The 24,682-nt window shown below is 42.8% G+C and overlaps 1 protein-coding gene across 1 annotated transcript; it reads right to left on the reverse strand.

The window, feature by feature from the left end:
* Positions 1-24,681, reverse strand: WDR4 (WD repeat domain 4). Its single transcript, XM_032678204.1, has 11 exons — positions 24,462-24,681; positions 23,092-23,154; positions 22,059-22,205; positions 19,620-19,776; positions 18,965-19,077; positions 16,248-16,308; positions 14,852-14,950; positions 9,639-9,703; positions 7,992-8,175; positions 7,037-7,106; positions 1-3,997 (listed from the first exon to the last, which is right to left on the reverse strand). Exons 1-11 carry the CDS (start codon positions 24,644-24,646, stop codon positions 3,816-3,818), a joined length of 1,326 nt encoding a protein of 441 aa, XP_032534095.1. The 5' UTR covers positions 24,647-24,681; the 3' UTR covers positions 1-3,815.
* Between the last annotated feature and the right edge of the window lies 1 nt (position 24,682).

Below are 24,682 nucleotides of genomic sequence, written 5' to 3' on the forward strand. Positions count from 1 at the left end.
AATTGGCAGCAAGTTTTTATTAGCCTGAAGATAAAGAAACTACATTGTATTGGCTTTTTTTTTTCCAAGAAAGGAACATTTTTGTTTACAGATTTTTTTTGTTTATACAATAAACTGGCTTTCAAAGTTTTGTTAAAAATATAAAGAATGTTCTAAAGCATTACTACTGGGCTGCATTTGGTTAGAATTCCTTCCTGTTATGACAGATAAAAGGTCACACTGTTTAACAGTGTGTTCCTCAAGGGGTTTTGGTGAAATCCCAGCAGTGGGAGTAGGAAACTTATGTTTTGGTTTAAAATGCTGAGGCAAAGAAACACGTTATTGTTTCAACTTTTTCCCTACCTGCATTTTTAAAAGCTCCTGGGATTGTCAGTGCTCAGGACAGAAGCAGGGGAGTTGCACAACCACCACAAAAAATTCTAGTGCAATGTGGAGTGAACTCCCATGGCCTACAAATACCCCTTGCAATGGTTTGAGAGCTTCCAGTTCTGCTATAAAACTACACCCTCCTTGACCCATCCCCTTTTTGCCAGGCACAGATACAGGCTTTGGTTCAAGTTCAGAAAATAAACACAAGCAAGTGACATCAGGTTCAACCACTAGAAAGAAATAGTTCAAATACCAGGGAGAGGAGTGTTGTCTCCCTCTGCAGCAGTGGTATTCACTCCCTTTTAATGATCTGCGGGTGTTTTCCAACCAAGGCACATTGGAAAATGTCTAAAAGAAGGATTTAGACCTTCCAGCAAGTTTCCTTTCTCTGATCACTTTTCATGGATCCCTTCAAAGCAATCCACAGACACACAGATGGTCTCAGCACTGAAGCTCAGGACCTGTTGTGTGCAGAAAAGGAAACATGAAACGAAATAGGAAAGGCGAGGAAAACTTGTAGGAAAAAAGAACAAAAAGGCCTGAACCATCTGCCAGATATCACATCTCATGTCACTCCCACACTCCACGATCTGTCATGAGTTCAAGCACTGGAAGAAATTTTGGGTTTCTTCCAGGACAGCAGGCAGGGTAAGGATCACTGTCAAGGTCTACCCTGTGCTGAGGAAGTGGCTGGGGAAAAATATCCCTCAGGGATAGGAATTGCCATGTCAGTCTCTGATCCTTTAGAAGTGTAACAATATTGATGTTCACGCTGAAACCTCACATAGGATCTGTCACCAACCCACTGAAAACAGTTACCTGTGTTGTCCTCAGACGATTTTCCTCCTCTCTGAGTAAATGGTTTTGTTTATGCACATGGACTCCTAACACTCAACATCAAAGCTGCTAAACACAAGGCAGGATTGGGCAAAAACCTCTGGTGAGCAGGAATGCCACAGAGAAGAGGTGACTTGCCGTGTCAGCCCTGCATGCTCACAGCTTCCAGCATCCCTGGAAGTGTGTCCATGCCCTGGAAGTGTTCAAGGCCAGGTTGGACAGGGCTTTGAACAACCTGGTCTAGTGGGAGGCTCCCCGCCCAAGGCAGGGTGTTGGAACCGGATGATCTTTAAGGTCCCTTCCAACCCAAACCACCCAGTGATCCCTGCACCTATCTCGTGCCCAGGTTAGAGCATCAGAGCAATTCTTGAGACCAGCCCACATGACCTCAGAAGACTTGGCAAAAATAATGGTTTGTTGACACAAAAAAGCCCTGCCTTTAGCTCACACCACCACCCCAAAACCAGCATATTTGGTGACATGCAGAAGTGATCCAAAACAGACTCCTGCTGCAGATTCAAATTTGTTCAAAAATGTTGCAGCTGGCATTGTATCAGCAGGCTTCATGAGGGGTAAAAATTCATTCCTTTATCACAGCTAGCAAAAAATCCAGTCAGAACCTTTTCCTCCTGTCCTGTCTGGTTCACAGGCAGTGTGAATACTGGCCTTTTTCTGGTATGATTGTACTGAACCTGCACAACAGCAAACTCTTCTCCCAAATAATCACGAAGTTTCCTTAACTGACTCCCCAGCTGCTCTCCCTAGAGCTGCTCTCAAATAAGATAGATAAATAAAAGAACTATAGAGCTTTAACAGCCACCATCATACAGCAGGTGTTCCAGTCTCCAAGCCACCATTCTTACCCAGTATCAAGCACTTCAGATGGCAATTTCTCATCCCTTCTTGAGGGCCAAGAAAAATACTTGTCACCAGTGTTGTACCCCCATAGTTACTGTTCCAGATACAATCCTAAAGGTTTTCACCTCATACCATCCTGGATTTACAGGGTTTTTAATCCTAGCTTCTCATCAGCGTGGGATTTAGGCAAACTGCCAGCATCATCCAGAGCACTCAACTGCTTTTGAGGTTCCCAAACAAGATGCTTCAGACCCTTGATACATGGATATTGGACAGAGGGGCTGAATTGCTACACTAGACCACGATCTTTATGGACATGCATTCTTATGTAACCGCATGTAATAGAAACTACTTCACATTTTACTCTTGCCAGGGCAGCTCCTGCCAGAATTGTGACTTTTAACCAGAACAGACAATACCACCCTTAACACTGCAATTTCTGTCCAAAGAGACCTTTGGCAAGGCAGAATGTTCTTTACCTAAAAGGAGTTACAAAAAGAAATCACACCTCAGAGGTGAAGGACTGGCTCTGTACTAATGCACCTGACATGCTTTAAGGGGCACTTCCAAACAGAAGGAATATGAAAATCCATGTGACAGAAGACTTGTGGCCTCTGGGACACACAGTGAGGACAAGACTGGATTTGAGCAGACATAAACAGCAAGTTGTGCTTCACACCTGACAACCTCAAAACAAGCTATATCTCAAAATGTCTCAAACATTAGTGTAGCTAGAATTTGAGTGCAAAAATTTTAAGTGTCCAGATACTCCAGAGGGGACAGCTACATAAAGAGACCTACAGAACTCTTCATGGTTCATAGGTTCATTCTGAATACTTTTAATGGATTGTACAGATTTCTACACCTGTTTTTGTAAAGTATATTTTATTCCATACAGGACATGATACCATCTGGTAGATGAACACATCTTCTGCCCCATGATGAAGCAACAAGTGATCCCCTAAGGCTCTGGCTGATAACTTTTCAAAAAGATGCATTTCTTGGCTAATTGCAACATGGAAGAGTTCTTGCTGAAGAAAGCAGGATGCACTCCAGGTTTTGCTCACAGGCCTCTCAAATGATTTTTACAGACACAGTAGGATCATATTGCAATAGAAGGGTCTTCCAATAACACAAAAGTTGACTGACACATTTTACTTTTACTTTGTAAATAAAAAATTAACTTTTGCACTTCTTCCTATAGAAATATTTCACAAGTAGGAAGCAATGGATTAGAAACTAGGCAGAATCCCAACCATGTAAACTGAAGGGAAGACAAAGAGAAATTCTCAGCTAAAACTTCTCATATACAGCAAGAATTTTGCTACATTCCCTTTCCCATAGCCAGGTACACTAAGTTAGATACATTAACTAAGAAAACTTTAAGAAAGTTTAAAAAAACCCAAAACCAAACCAAAAGAAAATCACATCAGGTGTGTTTCCACCTGAAGAAGAAAGCCTGGACACAGTAGGCAAAAAGAAGATCCCGTTTCAAGGAAAACACCATCTCCAATATTCATATATCATGCATCAGATTCCCAGGACTGAACCACTAACACTGTGTGCTGCTAAAGCTTAGGCATATTGTAAATGCATTATGTGCTGCAAGCAGGATGTTGTCACATCAGCCTACCTGAAAACCTGAATAAAAGCTTAAACCAGTCTTCTTCCAGAATTCATTTTACATATAAAAACAGTCTGCAGTTGGATCACCTCCTTTCATCAAGGCAAAAGGTACAAGTTAACAACAGTCATAGCGACGACTCTTCAGCCTTCATCTTTTTTTTTGTCTGTCCATTGGAACCACATTGCAGATTCTGCCTTTTCTTTTTCTGCTGCTGTAACCTTTCCTCCTTCCTCTGTAGATATTCATCCATGTTATCAAATGAAGCCTTGTAGAGGTGTCTGTAGTAGCTTCCTGCACCAACAAAACCTGCAATTGAGTAAAGCAAGAACACAAGTGTTAATTCCCTTAGCAGCCTCATCAATTACTTCCTGTACTGTAACTACAGATAGTGGTATTTCAACTCATTTATTGTGGTCCTACCCACTTTATCAGCTTTCCAGTAGCTATAGGGGGTTTACAAGAATGTTGGAGAAGGACTTTCCACAAGGGCATGTAGTAATAGGACAAGGGGGAATGGCCTTAAGCTGAAGGAGGGTAGATTTAGATTAGATGTTGGGAAGAAATTCCTCCCTGTGAGGGTGGTGAGGCCCTGGAACAAGTTGTCCAGAGAAGCTGTGGCTGCCCCATCCCTGGAAGTGTCCAAGGCCAGGTTGGACAGGGGTTGGAGCAACCTGGTCTAGTGGAAGGTGTCCCTGTCCATGGCAGGGGGTTGGAATGAGATCATCTTTAATGTCCCTTCCAACCCAAACCACTCTGTGATTAAATATTAATATTTACCCTGTGTAAGCCCGATTTGTGTTGGCAAGCATCTGTCCAGCATTCACACAACCAGGCATAACCTCTATTTTTAGGCTAAAAAATTCATAGAGAGGCAAGCACCTGATGTGGAAGCAAAGAGAGGATGCAGCTCTCCTCACATGCTGGACACTTGGAGACTTCAAGGCTTTTGTTTTTGAAATGACTGCAGTCCTGATGTCCCACTGGAGTTGTCCCCCAAGACAACTCCCCCCAAGGCTGTTGCTACCTAACTGTGCTCAGTTACTTTTCCCTAGAGTACTAACTTTAAAGAAGCCCAAAGGAGTAGACTTCAAGCAGTTATGTCCTACAGCACACACACATTTCTAAGCACTCACTCCAATGATTTTGTTACATCTTCTGTGAATTCAGTGTAATATTCCTCATACCGTTTCCAAGGCTGTAGATTTAGATGAATTTAACAGGGAATTAACTGCTATCCAAAAATCCACAACTAGATTGTGTCTGTAGAGAATACAGGACAAGACTATCTGGCTAGGTCCACATTTCTAAAAAAAGCCAGTTACCTCCTGTTCTCTTTGTAGTCCTACCCTTTCCCACATACCAAAATTCATGATCTTAAAGGAGAAATGCAGGGAAACCCATGATTTGCTAGGGTTTGGTCCTGAAGCCACTGTAATGTATATACAGCATCCCCCTGTTTCTCGGTAGACAAACAAAGCAACTTTCCCTTGCTGGTTCTCAGACTTTCAGGGGTTTTGCACTCACACAGTAATGTCTTTTTTGGCCTTTTGCCCTGGGAGACATGGTGTGCTGTCAGCTTGAATATTCTTGCTACCCACCACTTGATCAGCCTGCACTAAAACTCGCTCTACCTTTTTCTGTTATAACACAATTTCACTGTTCAGTGTGAACTAAAGGGAAATGGCTTCAGACTGAGAGGAGGTTTAGATTAGATGTTAGGAAACAAATTGTTTACTACGAGGGTGGTGAGGCCCTGGCACAGGTTGCCCAGAGAAGCTGTGGCTGCCCCATCCCTGGAAGTGTCCAAGGCCAGGTTGGACAGGGCTTGGAGGAACCTGGGATAGTGGAAGGTGTCCCTGCCCATGGCAAGGGGGTGGAACAAGATGATCTTTAAGGTCCTTTCCAACCCAAACCATTCTATGATTCTGTGATACTTCCAGACTGACTGATGTGTCTTAAATCCTACAGAATCCTCGGCCAGGTTAAATAAGGACAATATGCAGGCATTAAGACTGGATTTAAACAATGTAAGACTGGATTTAAACAATGTAATGATCACTTTTTTTAGGAGATGTAACTACCTTTGAATCACTAATTATGCACTGGAATAAGTGCTCATCAAGTGAGCCTCCCCTTACTAATTAGCAATAATGAACCCTGTCATCTGAGCCGGCCTCCCTCTCCCAGCTGCAGACGCAGCCGGGTACCTCCTATCAGAGTCATTTGTTCCACGGGCTAATTATGCTCAGAACCTCTTCCCCTGCCTGCTCTTTTTCCTTCTCCGTGCTCATTTTCACTCAGACCTCATACTCCTAATTATCTGCCTGGCTGTGAACTATTAAGCCTGCAACATCTACATGCAAACACCTCCCTTCTAGAGGAGTACCTGACTTAGATTTCAAAGACTGTACCAACTTAATTACCACTTAATGATCAACTTAATGACAGCTACATGCTAAATCAACACTAGATATTAAGGAGACTTTACACCAGACTGCACATTCCTACAACTCTTCCATCTTTATACATGGCCACCGTGAACAGACCAAAAGACTGGGGGGAACTGTAACACTTTCTTTAAGGAAGGTTCCCAGTCTCTCAGCGAAGTACAGGAGAGAAATTTCAATTAATAAAGTCTCAATTGAGACTTTAGTATATACCACAACCCTTCTCTACCCTGTACCACCACTGCCATTACTTCAGCTTCTAAATAAAGCTGGGTGTTTTTTAAACACAAAAAAATCCTGGAAACATTGGGTGCTTCTGAACTGGTAAACCGGGCATTATTTTTTTTTTCTGTCAGAGACTGGAAGTTGAGCAGAAATTAGGAACAAAATGAGCCATCCCTGGTATTAATCAATGTCATCTGTGATATCATCCAGGGTCACACCTTCCAGCCACAGCAGGCTCCATGTACTTTCCTTGCCAAGGTGGATCTGAATGGCCCACTTTTACAGCAAAGCTGCTCCTCCCATGGTTATTCCATTCTAACTGGCTCCACTGTACCTCTGATAAAAGTGTCACACCCAGGCAAAAGACAGGACAAACAACTGTTCATGACATGACAGCAGGAAGACAGACTCCAGCAGCTCTGTCACAGGGTGTTGAGACACATCCCTGTGATAAGGTGTCTACGGAAAACACTTATAATCCTGCAATTCAGCTCTAAATCCCTACATCATTTTGTGATAACAGTAACCTGAACACACTTCATGATCTACATTCACTTCCCAGTGACGAAACTGAGAAAACATCTGAACTGACCTCAGCTCTAATCTTGTTCCTAAATCATGTTCTTTAGCTGCAAAAATTGCATTCCCTGGGCCTTCCGGCCAAATTTCTCACCTTCGAACACCGTCCAGTTGTCTTGAATATATTTTGACATCTTCTGCAATCCTTTGTCATCAGTTACAGCCTGGGAAAAGAAGGAATGCTGCATGATATTCGGGGATTATTAAACGATTCAATGTTTCACAGCACAGTGAAAAATGCAACAGCTCTCAGAAGAGTATAGTGACACAGAGCAAGTATAAGCCCTTCATGATCTCTTTGGGGCTCTTTTTTCCCAGGACTGGTATTGAAACCCAGACTGAAATCTTGTGTTCTGCTGGGAAAGCTTTGGGGCTCAAATGAAAAGAAAGTGGATGCCCACCTACTAATCTGTGAGGAAAAGGAGCATCACAAGAACACATAAGGTCAAAGACCATATTGAAAAGTTTCATTTAAAACCACTTCACAACCAGACCATAATTAGCTGCGGACTCACAAGCATAACAAATGAGTTTCCAGTTGTTTAACAGGCTGTTACAGAGAACTTGATAGCACATCCCTCCAAATTTATTCCCTGTTCTCAGCGGAGAAAAAAAAAAAAAAATAATTCCCTTAATACTCCCAGAATGCCTTGTCCTTCAAAGGATCCCTCAGAGGCAGGCACAAGGAAGGCTGTGTGAAAAGCATTCCTGAGCAAACCAGAAGGGATTTGGTTGTTCCATTTTTTTTTCTTATCTAACCCAGGAAACAGTTTAAAATACTGAGTGCAATGGTTGACAACCACTCTGCTTGATCCTGCTGTTCCAGATGTCAGCTTTGCTGGAGGATACACTGGTATTCATAACAAGCTCCTTACACCTTTGAGTTAAACACAGGTGAGAAACAGAATGAGATGTGCATCTATGGCTTTTATCCTTCTCAAGACATAGAGAAAGGTGCCTTTCAGCTTTCATGAAACATAATTAACTCCATTTTTGTTGTGGCCTCAAGACAACACAAACCATTTAGGATATTAGCATTAGCAAGGTACCTTCCACTGCCCATCACATGCTCTGTACAACTGAAGAGGAGCTTCCTTGTCTTCCTGCAAAATCCACAGATCTCCCGTTTCCCCAAATGCAATGTCCCAACCTTTATGCTGCAAAGGGATTTGCTGCTTGTAAACGAGCTGCTGGGCAGTGGCATCAAGCTGAAAGATGTAGACTGTGGGAATACTTTTGAGAGGGAAAACTTAATTAGCATCATTGCAAAATCCACCTACATCCATCACTTGTACAGCAAACTACGGACACCCACTCTAATTCCAAGCAGAGCCAAAGCAAAGTCATTAGGAACTGCAAAAAAAAAATACTCTAGCACTTCAAGTGCAGTTTGATTACATGATCTGAGTCAGAAGCTGTAAATACCCAACATGTCAAATGGCTTTTCAAGTGTTACCTGAAAAAAAAGCAGTCAGTGCTGACTTCTCTTTAAAAGAAAAGGTAGTAAAGGGAATTTCATAAGGATTACTTAAGATTTATATAAGGAATGTTGTATCATGGCACACTGACCTACAGGGCTTGAAGGAATATGTAGCTGAATGCCAGTCAAAATAAACCAGGAAAGGGAGGGGAGGAAGGAATGAAAGGGACAGGACATCTTGACACAGCTGAAGAACAGGGCTCTGCCATTGCTCTCTTTTCCACCTCTCCCATCAGCACTCTCTCCTCTAACCACCACAGTCTCCACATGCAGAGATTCCTGACCTCTCTTGGACAGGCAGGACACTTGGGCTCCCTCCTGAGTGGCCCACCAGGTCTCCATGACAGCCCTGTTTAAAACCACTGGGCTGTGGAGCTGAAAATAAAAGCCTGATGCAGAGCACAATGTGGCCCCTGGGCTAAGGAACAGGCCTTCCCCTTCCAGGGCCAGTGTGGATGTCCATGCAGAAGGTGCAATGGGAAGCAGCTAAGGCTCCTTACTTTGGCAAAAGAGCAAGGGACAAACTGCCTCTTTCACTGTACAGGCAGCTCTGGTAATCCCTCTCTTTCCTGTTGGTAAGCTTTTGTCAGGAAGAACAGCTTCCTTAGCAGACTTAAGGTGATGTGGAAAGAGGGCTTTTCCATCCCCACAGGACATTGCCCCACCAGATGGATCTGTAAGGCTCCCCAGTGCACAGGCCCATCAGCTCCTGAGCACCCTCTCCTCACACAGACACACCTCTGAACCCAAAAGTCAATGTGGCCTCTCCAGAGTTTTAAACAGAATGGCTGAACCCATTTACAGGTAACAGAAGCTTGGCTGCTCCATTGCCACAGCACCCTGAACAAAACAGGACCCAAACCACAGGGTCAGGCACAGCAATTTGGGGAGAACAGGGCTCTGGTACATCCAAGCCTCGTGTTTCCTCCTGTGAGGGAAAAGCATCACAAAATCTGCCAAACTGAACCAAGCAGGGTAACCCTTTCGCTTACCTCTATGCTCAGACCAAGCAAATAAGGACTCAGATGTGCTCAGACCAAGCACAGTAAGGACTCAGAGGCTCCCTGTGAGGCCACAGGCAATGCCTGGGACATTTGGAGATCCACAGTACCCAGTACTGCAGGCTGGGGGAATGCTGGGAGAGCCAGCAGGGAAAGCTGCTCTTGCCTTTGCAGGAGCTGTGAGGCTTTTTGGGCATTATTCCATTTATTCTTACCTGTCACACAGAATGGCAACATAACCACCTTGACAGCAGTAGGTTATTCTTGACACGGTGTATTTCTATTAGGAACAGAAAAAGAAACATCCTTGTAAGTTAAGACCATTTATGGGCAGAAAATTCACATTCCATTTCACGCCTCAGCCTTTAAAATTTAGCAAATGTCTTAATTTACAGCAGGTTAAGCAACATAATTACCTTCAAACTGCAGTCCAATTTATTTTTGTGCCAGTGTTTGCTGGTTTATAAAGTTTTCCCTTCCACGCTCTCCAGAGATCCAATGTAAAGGTTTGAGTGAACTACTCTTAGCAGACAAACTAACACATGAAGGAAAAGTACACCACCTTCAAATATTCTCTCCTGCAGTGCTGTCAAATGACAAATGCTGATGGTAAAAACACTGACATTGAGCCTGCTCTGCCAGAGTATCACACCAGCAGCTTAGATATTACAAACACAGGCTATTAGCTGCTGTTATGTTTGTTAAAAAACAAAGACAGTGATGCATAGCTAATATCCCTAATATCCCTGCTGTGCTGTTTTCAACCTGTGTCTGGGCGAAGCCACACTGCTCCACAGAAAATGTGTTCTGAAGAACAAGGAACGACTGCCTGAGGCCGTTTTCCTCATTAAAAAAACCCCAAAACCAACACAACAACAAAAAAAACACCCCACATCACACTCCTAATTTAGAAGCTATATAGTTTTGTTTGGGAGAGAAGCAGAGAAATACCTTTGCTGCACAAACCACACTACTTGAAACATATAACAACTGATTTGTGGCTCCTTGAGTGGGAAGTAAGAACTTGAGAGGAGCAGAGAACCTGCAAGATGATGTCCTGGGGTGCCTTTTTCAGAAGTATCTGTTATACAACATGAAAGACAAAACTGCAACAGCAGAAGGCAGGTTCTCAAGAATATTTTATAAGCAGTGACAACACCAGCACTTCTGATGACTAAAACCTTACTACTGGAGCAGCAGTGAGTTATTTCCTTTAGGGTAGGGAAAATACATCTTCTTGACACTCTGCTGGCAGGATTCTGATGCATCCTCAAGTTTTCTTCACTTTTACCCCCACCTCCTTCCCTAACACAACACTGGTCACTAGACAGAACCTCTGGTTCACTAAGTGAAGTTGAATTTGGGAGTAACCACGGGATTTTAGCCTTGGAGCTACCAGCTGTATAGGCATTGTCAGGGTGCTTGTTTTGGAATTTTGCAATCGATGTAAGGAAGCAAAGCAAGCTGTACAGCTTCCAAATATTCAAGTCTGGAGGTTTAACAGCAGAAGACAACTATTTTGTCAACATTACAGGATGCAACTACTAAAAGATAAACCAACGGTGGGAAAGAAAGTTAATTAGTGGTATAAATACAGTTGAAAAACAGGGTTCCATGGTGCATCTCCAGCAAATGAGAAGAAAAGATCCTCTGTGAGATACAATCTCATGGGAGGGAAGTAAGAACAGCAGGCACACACTTTTCACTCACATGCTCAATTGGCTGCTTGTACAGAAGAGCAGCACTTTATAAAAACCATTATCAAAAGGACTGATATGTTTCAGGGCTCCTGGGAACAGATGGGACTAATCTCTTGCTACTCTGGAGAAACACAAAGTTGTTAGTCCACATTTAGCACCGGGACCTAGGACCCCTGTTTCACACAGACATAAAAAATGCTTATGGTTCCTAATACCTGGTAGGATGAGTGGGCTGAATCAGAAAGGTTCTCTGTAGCTAATAAGTCTAAATGTACTCTCTGCAGTACAGAGTCATTTACACCACAGCTCTGGAGCAGAACTGACAGCTCCTATTTATTGTAAACCACCAGTGGGTTCTTCAGACACTTGAGGGAAGAAGCCAAGAGATACATATATTAACAAAGCTGAAGTCTGTGATATTTATTTCTAATAATAAAGCTCTGCCTTTCTACCTGTTGCCTGACAAACATGCAGGAAAGTGCCCACCTACACAGCCAAGTGCTTTGTTAGAGAGACAAAGGGTTCTGTGAACCTCAACTAGGCAGCAGCTTTCCCCCACCCTCACTGGGGGAGGGAGGAGGAGGATGATTTTTGCTTTGAACCAAGTTTTATTCACAGCTGGAAAGAGACAAAAAAATGTAACTTCTTTCCAAGCTCTTTCCTTCCCATGTGTGGGCAAGTTAACAATCAGCAAAGGAAATGCAAGACCTACAGTAGTATCTTGGTCAAGGACAAGCCTATGAAATCAGTTAAGGAAGAGCTAAAGGAACAGTCTGTGATAAACAGATGTTCACTTGATACTCTCTGAACTAATCAGGGTTTATGCAACACTGTTATCAGCCTGGCAACATGTTAAAATTATATTTTGATGTCATCTGGGAGAAGAGGTGACCCTATAAGAAATTACTGTACTGGTGCACTGGGGTAGAGTTGTGCAATTCACATTCTGGACTTTAAACAAGCTTCTGCTGTCAAGAGGATCAGATGAGGTGAAAGCTCTGAAGCAGGAAAAATATTTATATAGCACTATGGAATTAGAGAATTACTCCCATTCTAGTGGGAAAATGAACTGAGGATCTGTAACCCATCAGCTGAAACCAATGCTACACTGCTCAAAACACTCCTACATTCCCAAAACAGACACATATTCATCATCTGCCAAGCAAAATAAGCCCACATTTTTGTGCTCACATGACCCATCATTACTGATGATTCCATTCTCATTGTGCTTCAAGCTGTGTCTCAAGCTTCAGAGCATTCACAGTGTTTATTAATGCTAAAAATGAATTATAACACTAAAGAAAAGAAAAAGCACTTCCATCCCCACCTGATCTTTGGTTGCAGACTCATTTGCAGACAATGTGCTAATTACAGCCTGTAAAGTGGCAACTCAAGAGATTGTTTCCTTAAATTCAGACTGTTAAATGTCTCACTAGACGATCTATGATACACTTGGATGCACAGCATGACTAAATACTGTCAGCAGACATCACCTCTGGCATTTCTAGCACTATGATGCCATCAAAACACAAGTCTCCTTTCCCTCTAAAACACCTGTGAGGGTGGGCAGTCAGCAGGATTTCACAGATTCAAGAAACAGGACAGCCTGGGGCATCCAAAACCACCATCAGGAGACACATGGAAGTGGATGGAACACGTGCAAAACACCGCAGGAACGGGGTTTATTAATTGATTACTGTTTATATTTATTAGTTCACAGTTTGTGGGCTTTCCCTTTCTGTCTTTTGCTTACTCACACCGAGGTAAAGAGGCTAAACAGAGACTCCTCAAACAAAGGGCACCCCAGATTTCTCCTGAGACATCAGCATAAAGTATATCCTTTGGAAGGGACTTTATCAGGTGTGTTAGGAGACAAGGCAAATATTATTAAACTGCATTCAAGAGCCTTCAAAAACATTCTGAAAGAGTCAAAAAATATTTTTAAATCAATTCCTGCCTGCAGTAACTATGTTTTTTGAAATTTGTTAGTTTATCTGATGCTACATTTATAGTCCATTATATAGCTTAATATTATTTCAATAAAATTCTAAGCAGTAAAGTTAAGATTCAGTGTGAGACCAAGCACTGTTAATTTACATGTAAGCCATCTTACTAAATGCTAAGCCAGACTAAGCAACAAGTAGCAATTTTAAAATTAATCACTGGATTCCCCACTTCACAGCTGGTTGCTTACTAGTCCTCAGTGATCCTATAAACCTAGAAGGCAAAATATTTTAAAATAAAACCATTATTCCCTCCAAAAGAAGTGCCTTGCAATACTACTGCAGACATGGATTGCATGGCTACCAAACCACATTGTTTCAACAAAGCACTCTTATTAGCTACTCCCTGAGCCACTTATTTCCAGAAGGTTGTACATGGTAATTCTGTAGATTTGCCTCACACTCAGTTCTCCCTTCCTCACTCAAAACCTGCTGCACCCAGACTATCAGTGGACACCAACTAAATGGGCTCATCTCCTAATTTTGTAACCTCTGTTTTTTACTTGTGAAAAAGCCCAGCAACAGCTTCTTCAAATATTTCAAGCACCAACATCAAGTTGGAATGAGCCAGAGACCTAGTGAATGTGCATGACGGGTACCTGTGCTTTAAAATACACTTTCAAGCTCAGGAGCAGGTTGAATTGTCCATTCAGATACCACCCAGAATCCCTGCTAACAGGGACTCTGGGCCAAACCCAAAAGATTTCCAATATCTGAGCCTTGAAAGCTGTGATCCAAGTGGCTTCCAAGTGTGTGGAGAGGCCAAGCAGCAGAACATACTTTTGACTACCCAAACCACAACATAACACAAGGGAGGGAAGACAGAGCTTGTCAATTCAATATCAGCTTGGATATGGATTCCACAGTGGATCTGTCTCAAAAGCCATGCATGGATACAGGCTTCCCATTACCTAACACCTGGGAAACAGCTGTGGTCTTCAGAGAAAGAAGTGTTTTTAGACATTCCCACGACAAACACACCCAGCAGGATGGGTGGTAACTCTTAAACAACCCAACAGGTTAGCAGCTGGTTTAACACCAGCCACACAGCAGGGACAAGGACTGGTGCTGTTTCACTGCTAACAGGTCTTATGACACAGCACAAGAAAAAACAAAACCAGAGATCAAACACAACCAGAACGACTGCTCGCATCAGAGTAACACCTCAGATCACAGCAGCACCCCAAACTGTGTGTGTGACACCACTCAAGTACAGGCTGGAAGCTCAGGAGAGCTCCTGGGGTATTCAGTTTTCACATAAGACTCATAGATTTTAATTTTGGACACTATCCAGCTGCAGAACAACCTAAAGGAACAAGCCCAGTTTTGACTCCACAGGGCAGTACTGCAGGTCACTGGTTACAAATATTACAAAGACGCTTTTTTGCTCAGAAAAATTGCAACTTTAACACTTCATTTGAAATTTTAAGCATTTTAAAAAAATGGGTGAATGTTCAGACCTTTCCAAGATATTGCCTGGCTAACATAGCACCTGTGTTTTTGGAAAAAAATTCAAGAGAAGGCTTTGTCCACCATGCAGAACTTGTATTGGGAAGAATTACTTCTGGTCACTGCTCAGTACTTTTTATAAATGCACACAAGACACAGGAATGGATTTCAGGGACTTTCCTCCTTTCCTGAAATCCCAGGCTACTGTAACAGTTTTTAGGTCTCACATAAGTTCTAAACTCACTGACTGAAGGGAGACACTTTTAACAAAATTACCTGGTCAGTTTTGGCTGCCTCGGGCCCACAGATGCTGCTTAGCTGACAGCAGTGCACTTCTTCTCCATTTTTATACTCCCAGAGTCTCAGAGTCGAGTCCTGGACAGATGGAAGTGGACACAAGTCTATTACTAACAGCACCTCAGGCAAAGAGAAGCCACTCATGGCCTTCAGCTAAACCTTATTTCCCTGAAGAGCTCCCCACAGAAGCTGCTAAATAGTCACTTAGTTAAGACCTCAAATTGCAGATAAAGCATTTTAATTAACATAATTTTCCCCTCCATTCTAAATTATTCAATCATGCTAATTTTAATTCCCCTTTTGAAGTGGAAATTGGGTAGCTGGAGAAGTGCATTTCAAGTCTGTCTCCAATAACACAGTAACACATGTGCTCAGCATCCTAATGGCAATTCTTTCAGGTTGCCCTTCTCTGCCCCCTGCTCTTGTTATCATCCAAATTCTCATTTGATTTAGTAACCTCCTGGAGAGAAGCTAAACACCTCTCTGGAAAAACAGAGTCATCAAAGGGCATTTGCTAACAATGAAATACGGTCGTGCACAGCACTAACACTAGAGCTGCTTAAATAATTAGAGGGACAAGAGCCTTAGGGAAGCAAATGCTAAGAATTATTATGATCTTCACATCTTCACAGAACACACTGCTTGTTTCCTATGCGGTTTTGGTAGTCTGGGAAACAAAGAATATTGTTTCCCTTCTTTTAGACCAACACCATCTACTTGCTCTGTGGAGGTCTGGCATGGCAGCAGGATGCCATCAATTTAGGAAAAGGGCTGGGGAGGGAAAGGAGGGAAAACTCCCTTCTTCAGTCCTCACCCAAGCACTGTGCAGCACTGCACTGCAACCTCTACACAACATGCTCTGGATGAGGACATACTGACAAGAACATAATTCAGAGTGAGTCTCACAGGGGAAAACACACGGGAGGGTGTAGAGAGGACAGTTTCCTCATTTTAAAACCTCTAAAAAACAATAATCTGTGATTCTTAGTTGTTCATTCTCAAGACACTCATCATCATGGCAGGCTGGCACAAAACCCATTTGATTCAAAGTTGTTCAATGGCCCAATGATTGAAGTCTGTCTGTGCTCCAAAGCAAGCATTCATTTTGAAGAAATACTCAGGACATTGATTTTGCCATCCCAGAGATGGCTTTTACTACAAGCACAGTAAAAGGCTCTTGTATGATCTACCAATAGAGTGGTTGAATACTGAACAGAAAGCCAAGAAAAGGAGGAAAGGAGAGAAGAAGGCTGTGCTGTAAACTAGGAAAGATTATTCCAAATATCCCAAGGTACTTGGCCAAACCACTAGTCTAAAGTTAAAAAAAAAAAAAAAGAAAACAAAACACTTTTTTCAAAGAAATTGCAATACATACCCCAGAGGCTGACAACAGCAGATCAGGACAGTCGGGTATTACAAATATTTTGCTTACAAACCTAAAGAGAAAGCAGTCAAAAGTTGAACTCTCTTGCATGACACTCTGGTCTTTAAACACACACAGTAAGAAAACCCACCAATTTTAAAGAGAACCTTAAAATAAACAGACTTTCCACATCAAGATAATGAGGAGGAAGAAAAAAACAGGTCTATGGTACTTAGTATATATGGACTACACAAACTACTGACTTTCTACTTAATAAAGAAATATATTTCCCCACCTGCACTCAGGGAATTCTACTGACTTCCTCCCAGCTGAGAACACTGTCATTTAGAACAAAAAATGCCAGAGGAGACAGATGTACTCAGGTAGCATGTTCCCCTTTCTCAGCTCATGATGCACATTAAAAACATTAACCAACAGATTCTTTTAAAACACACCAGTGACAGTTTTAAAACTGCTGTGTCTACCATGACTTGCCTTCGGTGAGTACCAAGGATCTGAACTTTTGGAGTTCATTATCTTAGAGCTCAGCAACCTAAAGTACAGTGACCTGAGCAGAACATTACCTTGAGTGGAACAGTCTTGCTTTTGAAAACAGGCACAATTTTGAGGCCATGGAGTAAAAAACCAGAAGAGATTTGATCACTGTAATACAAACTTTCATGTCAAAGCAGAAATGGCAGGTGCATGCAGGCAAAATCGACCCAGCAAGAATCACCACGTGCCCCATGGAGAGGAAAAAATTCAGGACTGTGAAACAAGACAATTACAGCTGCTTTATGTAACCCTTTCTTATGCATTCCTAATTTAAATATTGATTTTTTTAGATGTACTTCAATCATTTCACACTAAGTGCCTTTTCACTCTGCAACCACTGATGAACTCTTTGTGCAGACACAACAGCCCCCATTTAAAAGTGTCTTTCTGATCATCGAGTTCTACTCACAGAAAGTACAACTGTGTACACAGTAGGTGGAAACATCAGACATGGATCTATAAATATGCTACAGACACTCACCTGATCAAAGACTACTCGGATCGTTAGTATTATTTTTTTCTTTTATACAATTCAACAAATTCAATTAAATTCTACAGCTTAACCCCCCAAATTATGTTATTAATATCAAACTCCCACTCCAAATTAATCTGTGTTTTAAATGCTCTATTCAAAAACATTGGTGGGCAAGTTTAGATAGGTTGCTACTCATCACTCAAGCTTCCCAGTAACACTCTTTGTTTAACCCCCGTTTTTGATAGAGTGAGTTGACTGCACCATGCTGCATCATCTTAGAATGTGAAGAATGTGAGTGGAAGGGTGTTGTTATCCCCAAATAACTCAGCAGCCAGACAAGCAGAATGACATGCCTTCTCCACCATGTGCAGGGGCAGGTATTCTCTGCTACCTGGTCAGTGTGGACTTCAAAATGTAGAAGTAGCCAAATAAAAAAAAACATTGTATGACCCACCTACCCTACTCAGAAACCCACAAAACCATGCAGAGCCAGAAGGCAAAGTCAAAAGAATTTGAAAATACCACAGCTGATAGACATTTCAAGCAGTAAAATGTAAAAGAGAAAAGACTTAAAAGCTTATTTGCCTTTTGAGTCATGGGCAGGGACCCCTTCCTCTAGACCAGGTTGCTCAGAGCCCCATCCAACTTAGCTTTGAACAGTTCCAGGGATGGGGCATCCATAACCTCCCTGGGCAACCTGTGCCAGGGCCTCACCACCCACTTTTTCCTAATATCTAAACTTACTCTTTCATTTTGAAGCCATTTCCCCTTGTCCTGTCACTCCAGGCTCTTATAAATAGTCTCTCTCCATCTTTCTTGTAGGCTCCCTTCCTTGAATATATTTAATGGGATCATACTTCAGTCTCCAGCACACTACAGTCTATTGTCCAGGCAGAACCTCCAAGTCTGAGCTCTGCACTGAGATGCCATTAAATTAATTATCATATGCTTAGACCACAAAGACTTCCTAACACTAAGGTAGGCTCCATCCTGAACCAACAATCTCTATGCTCTGGAGCCTCCTGTGGCCAGCAGGATTCTGCTCCTCTACTCTCATGAGATCCCAAAGGAGAGCTGGGTCCAGCTCTGGAGTCCCCAGGTCCAAGAAAGATATGGACCTGTTGGAACAGGTCCAGAGGAGGCCACCAAAATGATCAACGGGCTGGAGCACCTCTGTTATGAAGACAGGCTGAGGGAATTGGGGGTTGTTCAGCCTGGAGAAGAGAAGGATCTGGGGACACCTTACTCCAGCCTTCTAGCACCTAAATGGGGATTATAAAAAAGATGGGGACAGTTTTTTAGAAGGGCCTGTTGCAACAGGACAAGGGGTACTGGCTTTAAACTAAGAGCCTACTTTCAGACTAGACACAAGAAAGAAATTTTTTTTACAGGGAGGGTGGTGAAACACTGGAACAGGCTGCCCAGAGAGATGGTGGATGCCCCATCCCTGGAAACATTCCAGGCCAAGTTGGACAGGGCTCTGAGCAACCTGATCTAGTTGAAGATGTCCTTGTTTATTGCAGGGGGGTTGGATTAGATGACTTTTAACCCTTCCAAACCAGACCATTCAATGACTCTATCTCAGACCAGGGTGTTGTTTAATATGATTTGAGGAGACAATTTCATACACTGAAGGTGGCTGAAGGTGGATGTGCAGGCAAGAGCTGCACACAATGACTTTTGCCCACAATGAACTCACTCTCTGTGCCCCATACAGTAGGATACAATACTGTAAGGAGCCTTTGTCAAGCTGACTCTGATCTTCTCATCTCTGTCTGCAGAGAGGATGTACTGGTCATCAGGACTCAGAGCCTGTTGGCAAAGGAAGAGTTTTAGTGCCCAGTAGTTCAGTGCTTGTAATTCTCCTTAATTAGGAAAACAGAAAAGCAGTAAACTATCTGTATATCTCCTCACTCCAAAAGACAGCTGAAAACACTAAGTCTCTCTTTTCCCCTGACAATTTAAGCATAAATCTTTATGACAGTAATTTTCTCCCTCACTAAGACAAGTGATTGACTTCCAAGTCCAGTGAAAACCACTGTACAGGTGGAAATCCCACTGATATTAAAAAGAAACTTATCACATTGAAACAGCTCAACTGACATGACAGACTGGGTGAATTCCCATATATATTCCATCACCAAATCTTTTACAACATTCCCAGAACACATAACCCTTTTGATAAGCTTCTTTCCTTGCCAAACTTTGATGACATAACTCAAGTGAGAAGTAATCCAGTCCACATACATTATATTAAAAAAATCCCTCATAAATTTGGGACAAAAGCAACAATCCCTCATAAATCTGGGACAAACACAAGCAGGAATGCAGGTTTGTACAGTAGATACACTCACCACATCCAACAGCAGAGACACATGACCCAGCTCAAGTTTTCCATCTGCCTGAGGTTCTGTTATTGAGTAAGAATAGACATCACCAGACTTGTCTGCAACGAAAATCTTATCCTCTGCAGCTGTAATAACCAGGGCTGTGCATCTCCTGTTCACAAACCTGAAAGAAAAATGGCACAGCTTGAACAGCTCTGGAGGACAGATTCAGCAAGTCTGAAAGTAAAACACATCAAGAGACTGCACAAAAAAACCCCTCTCAAATGCAACATTCTCGAAATGGCAGCAATGAGAATAACATTAGGGGGCTGAAATAGCACTTTTGAGAACTAGTGAATGTCTGAACTATGTAATAGCAAACACCTGGGGGGAGAAAAAAAAAAGGAGATCATTAAAAGCTGCATGACTGCATTTTGCTTTTGTACCTACTCAACTGAGCACTTGCCCTAGGCAGCATGCCAGGACTCTAAAGAAGGCCAATGATCTTTCTTGCACTCTCCATAACAAAAATACAAGTTAAACATGCAGAAAAGACAAGGTAGGATTTGTCCTTTGGAGCAACACATTTAAAAACTGGGTAGAAACTATTTTTCCAGTCGCCACTTTGTGCTGTGAAAAGAAGCCCTTCCTCACAGCCTGAGTCAGAGAGCCACAGTCTCAGGGCACCTTGTCCAGGCAAAGCCCTTGAACTTGAACTCTGACTTTCCCTCATCATCTGCCAGCATCTTACAGTTCCAGTTGCCAGTGTAGCAGGTAACAGTTTTCTTACAACTACTCAGATAAATGTAAGGACCATATATGCCAGAAAACTTATGTCCTGTTTGTTAACACAGGCCTGTGGACGCCAAGGATCATGTGGAATGGACATTTATATTCACCCACTCTGAAATTCAGTGGCCATCTGGAAGCAAAAAACCAATATGCTACACTTCAGGTAGGAAGACAGAAATTCTAATCATTTTTAGGGGTTGTTTAAAGGAACAACACACAACAATGGGAATCGTAAAGGACAAGAATGCCTACTAACACACTGCAGGCCAGGCAACACAGTTCCAAAACAGGTTACCTTGCCAACAAGAATAAGTCTTGCTCCAAATTCATTGTTCTACTCGGGATCTTAAGCACAAAGATTCAACAGTTCCCCTTTGTCTGAAATGAGCTGACTACAAAAGGCAGCACCACACGAAACTTATACAGCCTGCCACAAAACACAGATGAAAGTTACAGAGCTCAATTTTGGCATTCCTTTATCCATGCAGACAGTCTTTAGTCTGCTTCCCAGTTTCCTAATAGGAGGTAATGAGGATATTTCCCAAAAATATCCAGCTGTGGTCCTAGTTGGCCTTTTAGCAGAAACTAAAACACCGAACAATTATCCAAGGGCACGTTACAGGCAAGACACAGAAGGCAGGGCAGCAGGGAAGGCAGAACACAGAATGAACAGAATTTGCCTCTTCTGGCTTTGTCACAGAATCACAGACTATCCTGAGCTGGATGGGACCCACAAAGATCATCAAAGTCCTACTCCTGACCCTGCACCTTGAGCTCTGCCAGCCTTGGTGCTGTGCCCACTGCCCTGGGGAGCCTGTTCCAGTGTCCAACCACCCTCTGGGGGAAGAACCTTTTCCTAATATCCAACCTAAACCTCCCTGACATACCTTCATGCCAACGATTACTTCCTCACTCCAACACTGTTTAACCCACCAAAGGTCCATCCTGTACCCTACACACACAGCCAAGCTACAGACATTCCATTTTAGCTTGCAACCAGGGCCTCACATTTGTCAGAGACCACCAAAAGCAGAGTTGTCACAAGCTCAGCTACTTTCTCATAAAGCCCTTCCTGGTCCTTTTTGTACAGACAATTGTCACAAGCAGCAGCAGAAAACTTGTAACTGGAGGACCTCTGGTGGACAGCTGCAGGCTGTTTCCTCAAGAGGAATGTAAAGAAGGAAAACAGCTGCAGCACTTCTAAAAATGTGTGTCATGGTATCTCAAACCATGACAATGTGCTTTAAAAAAAAGTCACAAACTCCCCAAAACATCTTCTCCTCCAAATCAAAACAGACAATGCACTCACTGAACTGCTCAGCGTCACTATTACAGACCCCAGTCTCAAGTGTTCACGAGGAGTGGGTAAAGTTTCAGTTCTTAAAGACATAAATACTGTCTTTTGGAATAAGAAAAGAGATTATCCTCCCTTGGCCAATGATATAAATATCTGCAGTCTCACTCCTGGTGTGGGGCAGACCACGCATCATTTCTTAACAAGCATCTCTAAAGTCCCAAAAACATTAAATTCTTTTGAGCAAGGGAAAACAAACAAACAAACAAAAAAGCTTAGTGATAACAAATATCAACATACCAAGTACTCCTATTTTAGAATCCTGAATCAATCAGCCATAACTCCATAACAAAGTGACATGCAACATCCTGCTGCCTTACCTGACACTAACACATTCCCAGGAAGGCTTTGTCCGGAACAGGATCAGACGTTTGTTGTCATCTGTCAAGGCAAAATAATCCCCTGATGGGGAGAAGGCAAAAGCCAGGATGTCATCAGTTCCTTTATCTGTTGCTTTTCCATCCTGCCTAATAGAGAGAAGGGGAATAGTTCACAACAAGAGACACTAAAGTCCTTGAGAAGGTTGTTCTTACACCACCACAAAGGCTCGTGAAGAACAAAGCAAAATCCTAAAAAGTTTTATTTATGGTTAAAAGGTTCAGCTAATTCGAACATTAATACAAAGAAAAAAGCCAAGGAAAAGAAAACTGATATAAAGTCTAAGCCTTGCCTGAATACCTGCTTTAACAAACAAACAAACCACGCTAGAGTTTGTGCTTTCAGAGCTTGATTCAAAGTTAGGTGAAATCAGTAAAACTGGCTACAGGTAAAACAACGTCCACTGGTTGAATTTAAACTAAGAAAAATACTTTTTCAGTTTTGAACTCTCATGACTTAGAGAATGGACCTGAAGGAGAAGTTATGTAACTGGCTTGTGAGGTCTTTTTTTTGTCTTAGATGGTATAATAAAAAATGCAGCATTTTTACATAAATGTCTTGAATGAGAACAATCACTGGGATTCATTTACTACAGAATCACAGAATGGTTTGGGTTGGAAGGGACCTTAAAGATTATCTCATTCCAACTCCCCTGCCATTTGGGCAGGGAAACTTTTCATTAGACCAGGTTGCCCAGAGCCCCATCCAGCCTGGCCTTGAACACTTACAGGGATGGGGCATCCACAGCTTCCCTGTACTACTGGTGTTTCTCTAAAAAAGAAAAAGGAGTACAGTGACGCCTCTGGAACGAAACAAAGAAAAACATACACACAAACCCATCAGGGTTAGCAAAACCAACCCATCACCTGCTCAAGGAGTCATCCTGTGACTCTTTTATTGCCTTCACTGCCACACCCCCTCAGGAGGAGATGCCCCCTCCAGGAACACAGAGATTGCCAGAGCAGATTTCCTCACCCTTTATCTCCCAAGGTCTTCTTCTCTGCGCTGACACAATCGTACACGAAGAGACTCTCACCACTGCAAAATAAAAAACAAGACTAAACCCACTGGGACTAGAGCAACCATGAGCTTAACTATGAAGGGTGGCAACTCTTTTGGAACATGCTCTTATTTCATGGTTTCTTGCACAGCTGACCCCCATCTTGAGGGACAACCTCTGCCCAAGGGGGCTCCCAGAGTGCTGCAGATGTGGCCGAAGCTTAAAACCTTGGATTGCACACAGATGCCAAAACAGAAATCGTCATCCACTGGCAAAGTAACCCTGTATTTTACATATATTTCACTTGTGTCAGACTTGACCTATCTGTCAGCAGCATTCACCCAGTCACAGAATCATAGAACTGTCAGGTTTGGAAGGGACCTCTGGAGATCATCCAGTCCAAGGCAGGGTCACCTGGAGCAGGTGACACAGGAACTCCTCCAGGTGGGTTTGGAATGTCTCCAGAGAGGGAGACTTCATGTCCTCCCTGTGTAGCTGGCCCAGTGCTCTGCCACCCTCAAGGTACAGAAGTTCATCCTCATGTTGAGGCAGAACTCCTTGTGTTGTATTTTACACCTGTTGCTCCTTGTCCTGTCACTGGGCACCACAGAAAAGAGCCTGGCACCATCCTCCGACACCCACCTTGGAGATATTTATGTGCATCTTACTCATAGACATCAAATACACAGTTATTTTATATGTGATTCTTGTGGATAGTCCTTTGCAGGGCCAGGAGCTGAACTGGATGATCCTTGTGAGTACCTTCCAACTCAGCATATTCTTTGAGATATTTATATATGCACACACACATATCAATGTACTCTCTATATAATTCTGTATTATATATTATTATATATATTATATACATTTATAGTTTTAAATAAAAGCTATATGTTACATACGTTACATGTGTGTGTATATATTATATAACTGCATATTATTATATGTTCTGCTACATATGTTGTATACATTTATCACTATATACATAATCTATGTTATGTGCATACATGTATATGTTATATATACGTATATGTGTACACATATATAAATGTGCGCATTTATGTGTGTGTGTGTATATATATATATCTGTACGTACATAACACATATATAATCTATATGTTACGTACAGTCGTTCACACAACAGTGACCAGCACCCGGTGGAGGAAAACCGTGAAAGTATAAAAAGTTTAAAAGCCAAGTCTCTGTAGCAGAAAACGCCGACAAGGAGCGCGAAAAAGCCACAGAAAGCAGCTCCGGCAGCGGCTCCGGGGCTCTCCCCTCACCTCCCACCGCAGGGTACACGCACGGCCGGACAGGCCCCGCCGGAAACCCGCCCAGCACTGACCCGGGCTCCCCACACCGCGCCGCCAGCAGCCGCCCCCCGCCGCTGGCCACCATCACGGCCCCGCGGAGTGCCAGGGCCGGGCGGGCCGCGGGGCTACGACCTCTGCCGGTGCCTCCATCGCCGGTGGCTCCTTCTCCTTCTCCTCCTCCTCCTCCTCCTCCTCCTCCTCCCTCAGTGCCCGCCATGCGCCCGCGCCGCCGCGTACGCCGTGACGCCACCAC

The sequence above is a fragment of the Chiroxiphia lanceolata genome, chromosome 2, assembly GCF_009829145.1.
Source record: "Chiroxiphia lanceolata isolate bChiLan1 chromosome 2, bChiLan1.pri, whole genome shotgun sequence".
Lineage (NCBI taxonomy): Eukaryota > Metazoa > Chordata > Aves > Passeriformes > Pipridae > Chiroxiphia > Chiroxiphia lanceolata.